This window comes from Montipora foliosa, chromosome 5 (genome assembly GCF_036669935.1).
Source record: "Montipora foliosa isolate CH-2021 chromosome 5, ASM3666993v2, whole genome shotgun sequence".
NCBI lineage: Eukaryota > Metazoa > Cnidaria > Anthozoa > Scleractinia > Acroporidae > Montipora > Montipora foliosa.
In genome coordinates, this window is record NC_090873.1 from 2009141 (window position 1) to 2022262 (window position 13122).

Sequence of the window (13122 nt, forward strand, 5' to 3'; positions counted from 1 at the left end):
CAAAAGCAGTTTTCTAAAAAAAATCGGTTGGGTTGGATAGAGATCGCTCCGCCAGTGACCTAGTAAGGGGATTCCCCACCAATGGTTGATCGCAAGCGCCTGCAAGCCAAACCGCTGCGTTAAGCGGGCCGTAGCGCTTACGTAGTTTTCAGGTGTTTTTATTGGCTAGCTATTTTGGGAGTTGATCATTGTATAAAAACAAATGGCTGACTCGGTAAACTTATCGGAATGACTGTTTATAAGTATCTTTGCGGCTTGGTCGATCTTTCCAAAGATCACAGACAGGCTTTGGCCATTCTACTTCACAGAATTCCGTCATGGCGACTAATTCTGGACACTTGAGGAACGCTCTGAAAATAGTTATCGTCGGCGATTCAAGGGTTGGAAAAACATGGCTGCTTTCTCGAGCTCAAGAGCTTTACGCGACTTTGTGCGATGGTTACAGTCTTCTCAGGAGGCCATTTGATTCTTCATTAGCGTACTGTGAAACATCGTTTGAAACGTATTTCACAAACGTCGATACTTCAGATCTTGGGAATTATCAAACGAACATTTGGGACACTGGAGGCTCTGGGTTCTTCAATTTTCTGCGTCCTTTGGCGTACATTTGCGCCGATGTATTCATGCTATGTTTTGATTTGACAAATCGAGACTCCTTTAACAATGTCACAAAAAGATGGTTACCCGAACTTCGCAAGTATGAACCCCAAACACCAATCCTAATTGTTGGAACAAAGTGTGATTTGTTAGATGAGGCTGAAAGGTAAAGTTTCAGAAAAAAGAATGTGACATTTCTATCCGATCCCGATCTATTTGTTTTTGCGCACTATAAAATACTCGTCACAATAATATCCTATTGAACAATAAAAAAATGGAATTGAAGTGAATTGAATTGAAGCAGTGCGCCCAGTGGTTAGAGCGCTTGATCAACTTGCTTGCCTGCGGCCAGTTGGGATTCTTAATAGTTGTTGCTGAATGTTCTGTTCTGTCGTGTTCATTAGCTCTGAAAAGCCCCTATGTATGCATGAAAGCTGAATACGCCGAATTAAAACGGCTGCAGAAGGGATTCTAGAGTTTACTAAGACAGTGTATTCTGCTGTTCCAGCTTTTGAATAATAATTTGTTTCCTGTTTCAGCAATGTATGTTTGATCCCATCCGATGAGGCCAAACATGTAGCCGAGAAGGTTGGATGCCCGTACCATGAGACGAGTGCATTGACTGGACACCAAGTGGCGGATGCATTCGAAAGAGCAGTGCAGCTTGGACACACAAAACGAAAAGCGGAAGCGGGGAAAGCGAAGAGATCGCAAATTTTCAAGGGAGGATTTGATCCAACCTGGATTCCCCCAATCCGTGAGTAGAAGACAAGCAGTTTATGAAAATTTATGTAATATATGCAAATTATGTAGTATATGAAAAAAATATGTAATGTGCGTTGTATATGAGGGGACTGAAGCTCAACATTAAAGTCTAGTGGTTAGCAATAATTATTATTTTAATGCCTATAACAATTATCCTTCATAATCAAGATAAATATATAAAGAGCATATTACATCGCCACGTGAGCGAAGCGAACCAGTGAGAGATATTTTCAGCATGAGAAGATAAAATTCGTATCCCCAAGCAGCCATGTAATGTTCTGTTTATTACATAGATATTGATGAAATGTCCAGATGTAAAAAAACTTTGTTTTATCTTTTTCAAAATGATGAAAAAGTGGTCACAAGCATGTTGTGTAACATGAAACCAGATATGTTGATGTAGTAGAGAAGAATTACATTAAAGCATAAAAGTATAAAGGGGAAGCTCGCGTTTCATTGGCTAATGACAACACATATTCAACACATATTCTTACATGTGAAAGATAAAAATGATATGTTCACTGTGCATGGTGAAAATATGATTTTTTCACAAGAAGGAAAATACTAGTATTTCATCAGTATCTATATTGTAAAAAATGGTTTGAAACCTATCTGAACCTCAATCCATAGAATTTCAAAAAGATCTTTGAATTTGAGAGAGTTCTCAAAGGAAATTGAGCCACATGTAGATAAATCGAACTGACATATTCCTGTTTTCCTAATGTCATTCAATGAGCCTTCAAATGTGGAAAAAAATTGCTTTCCAACTTCCAAGGATTTTTCAGAGGAAATTACTGTGAATGAACCTTTAAAACTATTGAAATGTAAAATTGATTTCCACAACAGTGGCTGCTGGAAATGAAATTTGTAAACCACTCCTTCAAAAGCACACAAGTTTTTATAAACATATTTCACTTACCTTTATGAAAGCAAATTCTAGTCTTCTGGTGCTGGAGCACTAATTTGAGATGCTGTAAACTAAAATCAACAAATTAATTAATGCAAATTAAATCAAATGTTGCTTTTTTATGAGAGGGGAAAACTGGAGTACCCGCAGAAAAACCTATTGGAGCTGAGTAGAGAACCAGAAAACGCAACCCACATAACTGACACCGAGTCTGGGAATCGAACCTGGGCAACATTGGTGGGAGGCTAGTGCTCTCACTACTGAGAGCACTTGCCTCCAACGAAGTGAATTATAATCAATGCAAAATGAGGGCTATACAAACTTCCACAAATCAGCATTAGCCACTGTAAGTCATGAAATGCCTGATCATCTTTGAATGGATAATAACTTAAAATTAATAAGAAATCAATGTCTAGCAATTTATTCGGATTGGATTTCTGTTGCCAGGGTCCCCTCCAGAAATCAAGATTGAGCCCTCCACCTACACTAATGACTTCCAGAAAGTTCTTGAGTGCAGCACCAATGCCGATGTTCTCTTTACATTTGAAGATGGTAGCCAAAGCATTTTGGCTCATGCAGTCATGTTATGGCTAACTCCATCTATTTTCAAAGATCTCTTGCAAGATGAAAATGCCAGCAGTTGGGAACAATTCAAAGATCTTTTTAAAAACGATTCGCAGGCATCAGTTAATCTAAAAACCAATGGTCAAATTGGAACTATGATAGTTGTGAAGAAGTGGATTTCCAGAGATACTTTTGTGACAATTTTAGAGTTTATTTACACTGGAGTGGCAGGAATTTCCAAAGATACAGAAAAAACAAACCTCCAAGAACTTTTATTTGCTTCAGAGAAATTACAGGTTCGGTCACTTGTGGAAATTTGCAATTATTACCTAAAACTAGCTGAAACAAAGCAGGACTGCGATAATCAGCAAAATTCAAGTCACAGAAGGAAAAAGATCCTGCAACCATGCCCAATGTTGCACACCATTCAACAGGGCATGTTTTTGGACAAAGAATCAACAGTGTTTTCTGATGTGACATTCCTTGTGGAAGACACACTTGTTTATGCCCACAAGGCTATCCTTGTTTCACGATCACCCTTTTTGGCTGCCCTCCTGTCTGGTAACTTCAGAGAAGGATGTAGTAGCCAGGTAAATGCAAATACCGATAATATGTACAACTTGGGATTTAAGAGCATACCTGTTCATGTTTGTTTGAATCTCCATTTCTGGTTAGAGCTCCTTAAAATTCTTTCTATTTCGTCTGCTCTTAAGATCCATCTATTCCAGTTTCTAAGTTTTTTTCTGGTCTTCTTCTCCTCATCTTCATCAACCTTATATGTACGAAAAGGAAAAAAAAGAAAAATTTCCAATAATTTTATGCTTGCATACAATTGGCAGAAGGATGACCATTGAACAGCCCTTTAGCCAAAACAACTCCAGTTAGCAATCTAAACTCTTCCATGAGCACTTCTTTTATTCATCTTCCTTCCCTTCACTGGCTCCTTTTTTTGCCTCCGCTTTCTTTTCTTGGACCTTGTCCTTTCCACTTCCTTTTTGCTTTAGACTTCCTTCCCACCATGCACACCCCCTCATTTTTTTCCTCCTTCACCGTTGTCATTTCTTTTCTCTCAACTTCCTCCCTCCCCATATCTTATTACTTCCCCCCTGCACAATTGTATATAATCTCTCTTGTCTGGGTATCATTCTAACAAGAAATCTTCATTGTTTATTTTGCTAGGTACATTTGCCTGGAACTGATTGCCAAAGTTTCCTAGCAATGTTAGAGTATCTTTACACAGACAATTGTCCTTCTCTGGAGAGAATTCAAGTGGAGAATTTACTCATCCTTGCAGATAAGCTGTGTCTTTCCCGTTTAGTACAGATTTGTGAACATTTCTTACTCAAGGATCTGCAGCAAGTTGTAACTGCATCTTCAATTTTAGCCCAGGAGTTTGTGGATGCTTTGTCTTTCTCAAAGGTTAGTTTATTGCTTGATAAGAAATGAATTGGTACTTGGTGGCACCTTTTCTTTACAAAATTAATGTAATGGTAATTTGTTAAAAGATGTGGTAACCAATATGAACATCTATTGAGGGATGAATACTATTAAAGTATACCAACCTGGGGTCTTAAATTTGTTGTGTTTGTCATCTGTATTCATAACATCCGGTTGCTAATAGGGAACTTAAGCAATGACAACGGGGATGGTAATGAGAACGTCACAAATTTGCATGTTCAGTAGGCAAAAACAATAGCCTTGCACGCCCTGCGTGTGCGTTTTCCACTTTTGTCCATTTCTTTGCCAAAGTTAGCAAAACAACGTGAAATAGCCAAATTTGATGTTTTAAGAAGGACTTCAGCACTTGATGATAAAGTTTCATTTTCCCCCCTATATTAAGCGTTGTTCCGACCAATGTCATTTTTGAGGAACTACCACACCCTTGTCATATTAAAAAGGTTACTAGTAACATATACCTTTTTTATCATATTTTAATTTTTCTCAAAAAATGGTTTGGAGATAGGTGTTAAAGGGGCCAACCAGGAAGCTGTACTATTTTTCCTGGTTGCCCAATCTTGACCTCATCCGTAGGTTCTTCCAGGTTTTCAACAAGGGGGCTTGTCGACCAATCAAAAAAGAAACCTTGGGGTGAGGTTGGTCCCCTTCTGCAGGGAGCTTGAATTTGGTGACTTAGCATTGCGTTTATGTCAAACAGCAATAGTATGTCTTGATTTGACAAAAATTAAAGAAACTTGTTTGATTAATTTGATTAACCCTTTCACTCCCAAGAGTGACACTTTACTCTGTCTAACGCCAGACGGTTTTACTCGTCAATGGGGAACCCTACAGGAGTGAAAGGGTTAATCATTTCTTGTCTGTTATGTCAACTTCTCAAGAGAGGGACAGTAGTTAGGATAAGAAAAATTTCAAGCTTTTACAAGAAACAAAACAAGGGAACTTTCATGATTTTATCCAAGCAGTCAAATGCCGTTTGCCGTTTCACGTAAACGCAATGCTAAACAAATTTAGTATTGCTGCGCGTTGAGTAAGACGGCAAACGGCAGGCTGCTTATTTGTCTCACTCTTTTGAGAAATTGCTTGATATTTAACAATTATTCTACGAGGACGCGCTGGATGTGAAATGATATATATAACCAACGAGGCACGTAGCGCTGAGTTGGTTATGATCATTTCATATCCAGCAAGCTTGAGTAGAATAATTGTTTTATTAAAAACCCCAACATCACAACTCTTTTATGTTGAATTTATTCGGCCATTTTTTCTCGGCACCGCAAAACTGTGTATTTGCTGCTGTGTTCATTGACCATATTTGGTAGTGCATGTATATGAGCTGATAACCTGTGTCCGGCGAGCCAATGAAAATGCTGGAAATGTGATATCCGTAGTTCAGTTTTCAATAAATGTGGATAACAGGCGAGGAATGAGGTAATATATATATATAAATATAAGCAAGCCTAAAAGCGGAGCTCCTCAATAGCGATGTTTCTCGTGACGTCACCCATTGTTATTAATATGCCAACCAGAACCTGATTGGCTGTTGAAGCAGGGACTTCTCTTGTTCCATGCATGGTTGGCAAATTTGAATATCAAAAGAAATGGGACGTCAATGTTTGTAAACAAGTTCTATCGCTATTACCGGTATTATTTATTTTTGTTTTGTTTTAGAAATTTTTATAGCTAGTCTGCTTTACCTACCATACGACCAGTCCGACCCGCTCATTGCTATAATTTGTCTATTTTCCCCATTCTTTCTTGCTCTTTTTGCAGTTCTTATAGTCACCATTATTCAGCCTGTTTTCTCGTGCTCGTGTTTGCTCTTTCTTCCGCTGCTCGTCGTTATAATTTCGCCTCTTTATTCAGGCTCCTTCTTGTTTTCTCTCTCGTTTTTTGTCACTGCAAATCTCGTGCTCTCCGTCGCTCTCTTTCACGTTGAACATCGCTCACTCGTCGTCGCCTGCTTTTTCTCTGTCTCGCTCTTCTCTTTTCTCAATATGTCGTTGCACGTCATATTAAAAAAAAAGACAGCCGCTGGGCATACAACTTCCCGCCAAAAACGGGGCTTCCAGCAGTGCGACATTTCGCGTATAGGCATACATGAAGACAGACGATAACCCTACATGATGCGAGAGTGCGTGACGTCACGTTGTAACGGTCGATTCAACTTCAAATCACGATGTTTCTTTTCGAAAATTCATTTTATGGACAGCCAGATAAATAAAAGCTCACTCAACAACTACTTTCTGTGTTGTCCCTGAGGGATTTGATGGGTTTTGGCACGCTTAAACTGCTGCTGTGTATAGAAGCTTGTCTCTAAGGTCCTCTAAGACAAGATAGAATAAAAGATCTGTTGATTCAACAGGAGGCAAGCAGTCTGCTTCAAAATTGTTCCCCTCGATAAGCACGGGATCGATTCCAATTGCAGAAATTTTCTCCAAATATCGCTGTTTAACACGAGGTTCCAGCTTCTTAGCATAGTCAGAAATCGGAAGACAACTTAAATCTGGCTTTTGGTCTGACTTTTGTTCACATTTAGAGACATCCATGTCGGAGAGAAAGCCAGAATTGTAGATCTGGGTTGTATTTGCATTAATTACGCAACTGAATGCTGTGCACCAATATGGCGGCGGAAATAACTGCGACGTCACGTGAAAACGATCTATATAAATGAGTGATATAAAATAAATATCAAAAAGTGTCAGTAGCTTTTTTTAAAATCACAGACGTTTCGGGTGTAGATCCCTTCTTCTTCGTTGTGAAGACAAGCATCGCATCTGAAGGAGGAAATCGAAGCGTCCCAAAAACCTATCATATCACTCACGACAACGCAGAAAAAAGTGGGTGAGTGAACTTTATCTGGCTGTCGATAAAATGAATTTTCGAAAAGAAACATCGCGATTTGAAGTTTTCATGGAACATTTTCCTCGATCAGTTGAATGGGCCGTTACAACTGCCAAAAAATAAAGTGATGTCACGCGCTCTCGCATCCTTTAGGGTTGTCTGCCTGTGCCAAAACTAAAATTTCTCGCATCAAAATTATATTACGCCAGTCTTCTTTTGAACTTAAATTTTCCCCAAGCTCAGAAGTTCAATGTAGAATTGTGATCCTAGGGAGTATAATCTTTAACCTCAAAATTAAATTCAAACACAAAGAAAAAAATTCTCGCATCGATGGGTTACCATATTTTTTAACTTATGACACTTATTCCAGGGGCTTTTTCCTCCCACAAATACCGCATCTTTAAGGGTGCGTACGATTGACCCTATTCCGGTGTCGCAGCGAATTTGGACTCCCCGGTCCAGATTCGCTGGCGGATCTGGGACCCCTCGGTCCAGGGGCCTGTTTCTCGAAAGTCCCGAGAACTTTTCGGGCCCGAAAAGCCAGTCGTCAAACTGCAATCCGCTTATTTTGAAAAGCTGATCCTTTAACATGTTTTTAATGTAAGAAAACCTAAGAGGTGGGTGCCAAACGCGATACGCTGTCTCCGTTTTCAGATCTTCAACGCAAACCAATTGACCAAGTGGTGTCTTCATTTCATTGCCGTAAATTACCAAAGTTTCCAATGCAACACACGGGAGCTGGACTCCCTTATCAAAGATGACAAACCGTTTATTGAAAAACGCCAGTGGCCACCGAAAGAGTATTTGGAGGCTCTGGAGGACTACAAATTGGGTGCCAATGGAATCACTGCAGTTGCTGCAAAACTTCTCCGCAAAAAGCAGTCTTGTTTTTGTCGTATTAAGTGTAGTATAATGTAATGGCATGCAACCAAGTTCGTGACTTTGTGGGATGTCGCAAACGGCAGGAAGAGCGGAAGAAATCACGCAGAGGGATCAGGTTCTGCGATGGGAAGCCAGACCCTCGCGTGATTAGCCTGCGAGCAGGGTCTCCGAGGGACTGGGGTTAGGGGTAGAATTACAGGATCTCCTTCTCTCAAAGCGCAGAAAGGGAGCCCGCTCGCATACTATGCGTGATCTGAGAGATCAAGAAGATTTGCTGATACAAACTTCAATTTACTTGACATGAAAATACCGAAGAGAGCACTTCTTACTCAAGATCCCAGTTGTTCGAATAGCGGATAGCGCTATTTAGTATACAGCTATTTCGAGAAAGTTTGTCAAGAATAAAGTGCACGCGACAATCCCGAAAGGTAATATGGGATATGATCAATACACTGTTGCTAACGACTGTAGCTGTCGAACCTACTTTTGTTACTTTCCTTCAGCACTCGCAAACATATATCAGTGGCCTCCCTTACGATTCTTTTAAATTTCTTTGAAAAACAGTGCACTTAAAATCACCCACAATACCTTTCAGGATTGTCGCGTGCACTTTTTCCGACGTTTCTCAAAATAGCTGTATACTAAAACAGTGGATAGCGTTGAACGCGGGCGCTGATTGGCTCGTCAAACTCCGAATATCCTGTGCTATTTACCTCCGAGCAACTCGGGAAAAAATGGCGTCCTGATTTGCATCCGTGACAAGTGAAGAAAACATCCAAATTAATTTTTTGTGCTGTAAATTATCTCACTGTTTTAGTATATACTAAAAAAACTATTCACCTCAGTGTCGGTGGCTAGCGTTGGATATTTACCGAGCCGCGAAGCGGCGAGGTAAATATCCACCGCTAGCCACCTCCACTTCCTTCGGTGAATACTTGTTAAATATCCTCTGGCTAAGTCACTACATAATGGATAACTCAATTGGTTTTGCTAGTGTTCATCCGCTGGATAGCGTTATCCATCTTCCAAACAACCGAGGTCACCCTGCTTTTAAAGCGACTTGAAGTGAGAAGTCTATCGCATGAAAACGCAGTTAGTGCTCATTCCTAGAGCATGTAAAGGAAAACTAATTTGCTATTCCTGAAACGTTTTAACTGTGTTGCTGTTTTTTTTATGCGCTGAGAACTTATGCGGTAACGCGTTCAGTAACAACAAGACTGCGTGAAATTATATAAAACTTCGTTTTAGAAGCGTTTAACGAAGGCTAAACTTGTGAGAATTAGATTTAAGTTGTAATTTTCCCTAGTAACAATTAGAGAAAAAGAAAAAATGACAAAGAGAAATGAAGCCAACAAAACATCCGCTAAAACACGTGAAAGCAGCGGTTCATATATCAGCATATCTTTTATGGGCATAGAAAATAAATGCCATAACAGCAATACAATCGATGTTAATCGGTGAATATTAATTTTAATCAATTCATAAATAAATTCTTTAACAAGAAAAATAGCTCTTTTGCTGCTAATAAATTACGTCCATTCGAAGATGTTTTTAACGACAGAGACAACATGACCGGCTGGCTTTCGCCGTGGTTTTCTCCTAAATACCTTCCACGACGGTTTATAGTTGCAAAGTTTATTATTAACGCCCTTTATCATTGGCGAAAAAGAACTTGTGCCATTGTGACAGTCAATCAGCACCCAACATTTGCCGACGCACACACATTTTCCCGCGCTTGATGTGCAAGCTTAGAGCTCGGATTGGTTCATTTGTTGGTCTGTTTGTCACCGGTTAGAGGTTTTGTTTTGCAACGTCGATTCCATGCGCTGTGTTTCCTCCATCGTCTTAGCTACAAGGATTCCACAGTTGCGATGCGCCTATTTTAGATAAAGTGCATTTTATTTATCGGCCAATCTAGATCAAGGGCTGTTCGCAAAATTGGGATCCTGAGTTGCTGGTTTACCTTCACACAAGCATCGTTTACACAACAAAATGAAACGACTTTTTAAATTTTAACTTTGGAACGACGAAACATTAATTGAAGGTTTCTCTGAATTGATTTCACCTAGAGTGAAATCAATTCAAGACGCGATTGCCATTAGGTGATAAGACCTAACTTAAGACAAACAGGACATATGGATATCCGTCAGCTTTGATTCAAGGATTACACCTTACTTTTAGCAAGCAAGTTATGACCACGACTTGTACATTGTACGTTTTTGTTTTTCACTCAAAAACATTTCTTTTCCTTGGACAACTTTTCACATTTTGTTTTATTAATGTTGCTGTTACTTTAAGTCATGTTGAGTGTTAGCTTGATTCTTACGCATCACTTTAGGTGCGCGGTTTTTCTTGGTGACGCAATCAAAGTTAGCACGATGACGATCGCGCGACGAAGGGCTTGAAAACGCTCGACCACATTTCTCGCACGTGTAAGGCTTGGCTCCCGTGTGCATATTGAGGTGAAATTTAAGTTCGTATGACTGCGCAAAGGCTTTCCCACAGAATTCGCACACACATGGCTTCTCCTTAGTATGCGTGCGTCGCACGTGGCTATCATGTGCAGCGTGCGAGGCGAACGCACGATCACAATGTTGGCATTTGAATGGCTTCTCTCCGCTGTGCTGACGTAAGTGCGTGCGCAGAATTGACGAGGCAGAGAAGGCTTTAACGCAGTGCGGACATTTATACGGCCTTTCCCCACTGTGCACGCGCATGTGCTTGTTAAGGCTCGAGGACTGCGAAAAGCGTTTTCCGCAAACCGCACATTCGTGCGGCCGGTGTTTCTCGTGCACATGCAACACGTGAATACGTAGCCGATCACGCTTATCGAAGGAGCGGTCACAAATTGTGCAAGGAAACTTCCGGTCTCCTGTGTCGATGCATCGCGTGTATTGACGATGACGGTCGCGGTAGTATTTGTAAGCAAATACCTTACCACAACGATTACATTTGTAATCTCCAGGCGAATCTATGAAGAGGAACAAAAAAGATAGGATAAGAACAAAAGGAACAACTAAAGCGTAAGTGAGCACTTAAAGAGGGGGCTTCGACAGCGTAAAAGTTATCCAGGCACTGATCTCAGTTCTGTTGAAATGAAAACTACAAAGGTACCGTTTCGCTCCGTCGATTGGTTGACGACCATGAGCTCTTGAAACTCTTTGTGAGAAACCATTTTATCAGTAATAAAACAAGTCAGTGAAACCACATTTAGAGCTTCAAGACTGTTTTATATAGAGCGGACCTTTGCACTGGGAACTCGCCCAACTCTTTGCGAATACTGTTTGGAACACAACCGACAGGGTTATGAACAATTAAGTGTTACGTGATGGGCCTTCGGCTTATTGCGCCGTATCCTTTGTGGAGAAAGCTGGAAAACATTCCAGTCAACTCGCCCATAAACGATTGGGTACCGGAATATTCGCTGAACATCTTAACATGATGAAATCTGAAGCATTGAATTTCATGGCTAGGTCGAAAGTAACGATGTTCGTATTTACATCTAAGCTCTAATTTTGGTAATGGCTAAAGGGTTGGGTTTTACAATGCAACGCGCCTTACCGTGGCCACCCAACAAACTTTCACATTTGACAACTTCGTGTGAGTACGTCAACACAACAACCCATGCAACGGTGTTCAACTTACAACCATGCGAACCTTGCAAGGAGGGGTGACTGTCAATCAAATACGCGAACCATGATTGGAGTATAAGTTTTAAAAAACTTTGTTAGGTAGCCATGGTAAGGCGCGTCGCACTGTAAATGGATCGTTATCATTTAACGTTGGGGACACCGTCTAAAGAGAGGACGAACGGCCCAAGGCTAATTGTCTGACATTCTGAGGAAGATCTACTTTGCAGTTGTCAATAGGAAAAGGAGGCAATTTATCTTCAGTTTTCCAGTAAGATCATCTAGTGCCTGATAGGAAGGAACTTGAACCCACAAGGTCCTTTCATTCAAAAAACCTGGGCGTAACGCCAAGGAGTTAAGCCGTCCGATCATTTGAACCGTTATAGTACTAAAAAAAAGGGACACAATGTTCAGTTTAAAAAATGTCAACCTTACCGTTGAACTCTAGTTCGGCGGACAATGCCGATAGTCCTTCTTTAAAAGTGCCAACATTAAGCTCGACAGGAACCCCCATAGACAAGGTATAACAGTTTCCATACCAAATCAACAGTTCCTCTCCAGGATGAATGTCTTTACAACACTCGTAGAACAATTGGTCGCCCTCTTGAATCAAGGCCACGTTTTGCTCTTCGCTGTGTCTTGCGCAGTTTACGAATTTCATCCAGTTTTCCGGCTCAGTTTGGCCGTCAATGTAATGACTTAAACCTTCATCACCGTATACCTTTCAGGAAAAAATGGCAAACGGAAATAACATTTAAGGGATAGATGAACGATACCATATAATGAAAAACTTTATAACCTCACTTGCTCGGGACCGTCTGGGGAATATTGACCCTCCGTCGTTTTTGCACGGACCTCGCTGTGCTCGGTCCGCACTGCCTCGACCTCGGGCCCAAAATTCCCTGTACGGCCCTCGCGCTTGGTTTGTAAGAGGTTAGTATGAAAAACCGTAAATAACAATGACCACAACCAGGTTTTCTGAGCCCGCGAGACCGAGCACCCCCAGCAAACCATTGTACATACCCATTGTTTCAACGAAAACCGCTGGTCAGCAACCTGGTTCAAGTCATTGCTGTCCAAGGTCTTCCGGTTAGTGTGGACCTTGTTCGCGCGGCGGCCATATTGGCCATAGACAACAGATTTCGTACTCTGAGCCTCGAGTTGAAATGTTTGGGAACGAGTTTCCGTGGAGGAAAAACAAAAGTTTTCAATGCCTCGGGACTCAACATGGCCGCTGTGTGATTAAGGCCCATTGTACATGTATGTTTCTTCAGGGCTCCAGATGACAGTGGTGCACTCTGATTGGTCAATAATCAAAAAAAGTCTCAGATGGCCAATCAAATGCGTGCGCCCGATGACGCAATTTTTGCGTCATTGCGTGGTATGTATGCGTCTCTTCTGATTACTTACGATAATGCCATCTCGAAATTTGGTCATGTATATTATGATTATTAAGTAATCACATCATTTTTCTCGTGC

General features: G+C 40.8%; 2 protein-coding genes and 1 long non-coding RNA gene across 4 annotated transcripts in view; 2 read left to right on the forward strand and 1 right to left on the reverse strand.

The window, feature by feature from the left end:
• The first annotated feature begins 219 nt into the window (after positions 1-219).
• On the forward strand, positions 220-10241 carry LOC138003345 (rho-related protein racA-like). Its single transcript, XM_068849366.1, has 5 exons — positions 220-763; positions 1137-1354; positions 2717-3423; positions 4013-4252; positions 7787-10241. Exons 1-5 carry the CDS (start codon positions 318-320, stop codon positions 8048-8050), a joined length of 1875 nt encoding a protein of 624 aa, XP_068705467.1. The 5' UTR covers positions 220-317; the 3' UTR covers positions 8051-10241.
• Positions 10242-10302: 61 nt separating this feature from the next.
• Positions 10303-13122, reverse strand: part of LOC138003347 (PR domain zinc finger protein 14-like) — a 16967-nt gene continuing 14147 nt past the window's right edge. For both annotated transcript variants that reach the window (XM_068849368.1, XM_068849369.1), the window contains exons 4-5: positions 12079-12364; positions 10303-10985 (exon numbers count right to left, since the gene is read on the reverse strand). In XM_068849368.1, the coding sequence (XP_068705469.1) occupies positions 10303-10985; positions 12079-12364 (969 nt within the window). The remainder of the gene's footprint in view (positions 10986-12078; positions 12365-13122) is intronic.
• Positions 12686-13122, forward strand: part of LOC138003349 (uncharacterized) — a 5246-nt gene continuing 4809 nt past the window's right edge. The window contains exon 1 of the long non-coding RNA XR_011123503.1: positions 12686-13024. This is a non-coding gene — a long non-coding RNA (uncharacterized lncRNA). The remainder of the gene's footprint in view (positions 13025-13122) is intronic.

What these genes read in the sequence shown, in the direction of transcription:
- LOC138003345 (XM_068849366.1), top strand. Translation starts at nt 318, where the DNA reads ATGGCGACTAATTCTGGACACTTGAGGAACGCTCTGAAAATAGTTATC. An exon ending in TTGTTAGATGAGGCTGAAAG is followed by an intron (nt 764 to 1,136) that starts GTAAAGTTTCAG and finishes TTCCTGTTTCAG; the next exon opens with CAATGTATGTTTGATCCCAT. An exon ending in AACCTGGATTCCCCCAATCC is followed by an intron (nt 1,355 to 2,716) that starts GTGAGTAGAAGA and finishes TTCTGTTGCCAG; the next exon opens with GGTCCCCTCCAGAAATCAAG.